This window comes from Triticum dicoccoides, chromosome 5A (assembly GCF_002162155.2).
Source record: "Triticum dicoccoides isolate Atlit2015 ecotype Zavitan chromosome 5A, WEW_v2.0, whole genome shotgun sequence".
NCBI classification, from domain to species: domain Eukaryota; kingdom Viridiplantae; phylum Streptophyta; class Magnoliopsida; order Poales; family Poaceae; genus Triticum; species Triticum dicoccoides.
In genome coordinates, this window is record NC_041388.1 from 625214919 (window position 1) to 625218978 (window position 4060).

The 4060-nt window shown below is 43.5% G+C and overlaps 1 protein-coding gene across 1 annotated transcript; it reads left to right on the top strand.

Annotated features, from left to right (window-relative positions):
- Nucleotides 1-1402: 1402 nt before the first annotated feature.
- Nucleotides 1403-2605, top strand: LOC119298162 (BTB/POZ and MATH domain-containing protein 2-like). The gene has a single exon (XM_037575667.1). The coding sequence runs from the start codon at nucleotides 1478-1480 to the stop codon at nucleotides 2537-2539; it is 1062 nt and encodes a 353-aa protein (XP_037431564.1). The 5' UTR covers nucleotides 1403-1477; the 3' UTR covers nucleotides 2540-2605.
- The last annotated feature ends 1455 nt before the right edge of the window (nucleotides 2606-4060 follow it).

Genomic DNA, 4060 nt, shown 5'->3' on the forward strand with positions numbered 1-4060 from the left:
GAGATAAGTGGGGGTCAGAGCTGCAGGAGGCGGGGATGGTCCAAGAAGTCTTGTGCGACTGCGATACAATGAACCCTAGGGGGTGTGAGGAATGGGGAGAGGAGTGGCTCATGCGAGGAGGGGCGAGCGGCTTGCTGCTCGAGTATACGGAAGGTTCGGGTTTTTTGGGAATGGAAGGTTCGTTGAGTAAAAAACGATGGGGCTGGTGAAGGAAAATCGGTGGTGGTCGTGGATAAAAGAAAATCGGTGGGAGTGGGATCGAGGGGGTCCTATCGATCAATGGTGAGGGCAGCAACAAACAAAGGAACGACCTAGGTACTGTCCTTTTAAGAGTGGAGATGCCAACACAAAATAATAGGTTAGTGATAGAAAAATAAAAATAAAAATGAAACCAAAAAATGAAACATAGAAAAAAAAACTAGAAAAATGCGTGCACGCGTCAAATGGGCCGGCCAAGTTTGATCGTAGTTGATTTTTTTGGCAAGATTTGATTTGAGTATGAGTACAAGAAAACTTTGGATTTAGTTGAGATTTTCTTAAGATTTGATTTGAATGAGTTAAGGCATGATGCTGTTTTTATTAAGTGTCGATTTGGTTAAGATTTGATTCGAATGAGTTAATGCATGCCATTGTTTTGGAAAATGTCGATCGATTTGAATGAGTTAATGCATGATATTGTTTTTATTAAGTGCCGATTTGATTCAGATTTTTTTTCAAAATTTAATTTGAATGAGTTAATGCATACATTGTTTTTGGTAAGTGCCGATATCAATATTTGATATGATATTAATTGCATGTTAAATACTTCCTTCGTCCGAAAATACTTGTCATTGAAATGGATGTATCTAGATGTATTTTAGTTCTAGATACATTCATTTTCATTAATTGCATGTATTTTTATTAATTGGAGGGAATATGTTGATTGCTTGTACCCGAGCAATCTAGGTTGTTGGATAATATGGTTTGATGGCTGACGTGGGTTTGTTTTTCCAAATCTTTTTATATTGATATATAGATTCATATTATTAGTTGCTAAATAAAGTTGCCCTGTTTGACAAAAAAAACTTCTTTTATTTTGGAAAAAGAAAAGCAAACGCGTCTTTATATGTACGCTGATTAGTAGCACGTCTGGTAAGAACAATCAGCAGAAAACCTAAGGCACTAATCCCCTCTCCGCTCCGCCGCCACCCCTTTTCCGGCGTGCCTCTCCCCCCGATCCCCTCCGCTCCCGCCGCCGCGCTCAGCTTCTCCCTGCTTGCTATCATCTCCCGCCGTCGACCTCCACCCTCTCCCAATCCCCGCCCCGGCGCTCCCTCCCCACGCCCTATCGCCACATCCTCCAATCCCTGTCGCCAGCGGCGGCGTGCTTCCGGCGACACCACCGGACGACGGCGAGAAGGAATGGATATCGCTAGGCGCAGCAAAACGAATCTTTCCTCTCGCCAGTCTTCCATCTTACTCCAAGCCCACCTCCGCAATGGCAGAGCCCTGCAAGATTCCTGCTGCCATGGTAGCCGAATCCGTGGAAAGGTCATATGTGCTCAAAATAGATGGATACTCAAGAGTGAAGGGGCTACTGAAGAACGGCAAGTTCGTCGCTTCCACCCCTTTCAGTGTTGGAGGCCACAACTGGACCGTGAAATATTACCCGAACGGTTGCCCCAAGTATTGTGACGATTTCATATCTCTTTATGTGCACCATGAATCTGCCGGTGCCAAAGAAGCGAAGGCGAAATTGACGCTCAATGTGCTTGACAAGAATGGTAATCCGGTGCCTTCGTACACCCGTACCACCCCTGTGAATACTTTCTCCAAGAAAGCTCCAACCTGTGGCTACTATGACTTCATCCCGAAGGATGAACTTGAGGGATCGGCGCATCTTAGAGGCGATTGTCTCACCATCAGGTGCGATGTTACCGTTATGAAGGAGATCGAAGAAGCAATGGTTCCTCCAAGCGACCTGCACCGGCATCTCGGTGATCTCCTGAAGAGCAATGATGCAGCGGACATGACCTTTCAAGTCGACGGACAGAGATACTCCGCTCATCGGTGTGTCGTTGCCGCTCGGTCTTCCGTCTTCAAGGCAGAGCTCCTCGGCGCCATGGAGGAGAGTTCCGGTAGTACCATTGTAATCCGGGACATGGAAGCTGATGTGTTCGAGTCCTTGCTCCATTTCATATACACCGACTCGGTTCCTCCAGCGCTTGATGTGGTGATGGCCGGACATCTACTCGTGGCAGCTGACAGGTACAACATTGGTAGGCTGAAGGTGATATGCGAGGAGAAATTGTGCAGTCACATTGATTCCAACATGGTGGCTACCAGCTTGGCTTTGGCTGAGCAACATGGTTTCCGTCGTCTCAAAGAAGCTTGTTTGCAGTTCCTTGCTTCTCCGTCCAATTTGGAGGCTATGATGACAAGTGATGGCTATGAGCATCTGAAATCCAGCTGCCCAGCTGTTCTTAAGGAGCTGATAGCTAGAATCATCCCGGCTGAATTTACATCAGCGAAGGATATTATCATGACAATGTGGAAGTAATGCCTGCCATATACCATTATCATATACTGTCATCCAAATTTTATTACCAAAGGATATTATGCTACATCTCCATGTATCGTGTATGTTTCAAAATAAAAATGCTACTTTTCAATCATCCAATCACTCACGTGATGGGAATGGTTATTTTATTTTCTTGTGAGATAAAAGAAAGTATTATAGAGACTGCCCATGTGCGTGTCTTGTATCCTTGATTATCCACCGTGCATTAGTTTTATTATTATTGAGTCGATTACTCGATTACTTCATGGGTGCATGGTTAGGTTCAGCTGGATGCAGAATTAGGGTCATCCGTCTTTCAATGCCTTGCATGGATTGTCTAGACGACTGTTTTTATCCTTTTTTTTCAGCAAATAGAAGCTTCATTACCCCCTGCTCGTTTATGTGGATTTTAGGATCATGTGTTGTACTGTAGTTCAGTTTAAAGCACTAAGCAAAAATAAAATAAAAAAATCTGCATGTAATCCTCAACCACTGATTATAATATCTTCGGTTAGCTAATACTCCGAGAAGTTGTGAGGGTCATTGATTGTTATTCCCCTTTGAATATCGCTGGTATTGCTGCTGTGTTAAGGACTTGGTATGCTGTTGAGGGTTATTCAGGCTTCAGACTTAGTTTTTGAAAAGTCCGTTTTAAAGTATTGTAGGAGAAACAAGTTAACTGCCGTGAAACTAGCGCCAAAGGTTAATCTGGTTGCTGTCTTGTTGACTAAATTGGCGGGAGGAAGAAAAAGTTGTTGCGGTCGAGTATAGAGAAAACACGCTAAAATTGAGTTTCTTAACATGCTAAACGTGATCATGAAAATGTCCTTGTGGTGTGCATGATGATTCATTCAGGCCGGTACATTCAACTGGATTATATAGTGCTTTCATTGGTATAACCCTTTGACTGTTGTTCGGCCGACCAAAAGTTCTGAATTATATCTGCAAGTTGCAACACATTCAACTGGATTATACTGTCATTGGTGTTCCAAATGGTCAGGATGCTTCCGAGTTCTGAATTATACTACTCCCGGAGTATACTGCAGATCGTATAGTTCTTTCTTGCCGATTTTCTGTTCTCAGCAAAGCGCTCTGCCATTTTGTGGGAGGTGAAGCATTGGCAGCTGATAAGTTTATTGTTTTTCGCAAAAAGAAGAAAAGTTTTTTTTATATAGGCAGATGAAAGTTTTTTTTATGACTGTTGATTTGAGTCACATTGATCATCTTTGTTGCATGCACTGTATCGGCAGATGAAAATGTTTTGTTTGGCTTGTCTTCGTTTGCAGTGCAGTGGCGTCTACTGGTGAAGGTAATCGAGTAGTAAATGTCAGGCAGGCAGGCGGACGCAAACATTTAGATCGAGATGCGAAGAGGCCACTATTTTTTGTTTGACTGAATGTGAACCGATGGATTTAACTTCCCAAGTGCACCTCTATATATAGGTACATGATTCCGTAAAATCTTTGCTCGCCAGTCTTCCATCCTGCTAGTCCAATCTACCAAGCCAAGCCCACCCCCAGA

What these genes read in the sequence shown, in the direction of transcription:
- LOC119298162 (XM_037575667.1), top strand. Translation starts at nt 1,478, where the DNA reads ATGGCAGAGCCCTGCAAGATTCCTGCTGCCATGGTAGCCGAATCCGTG.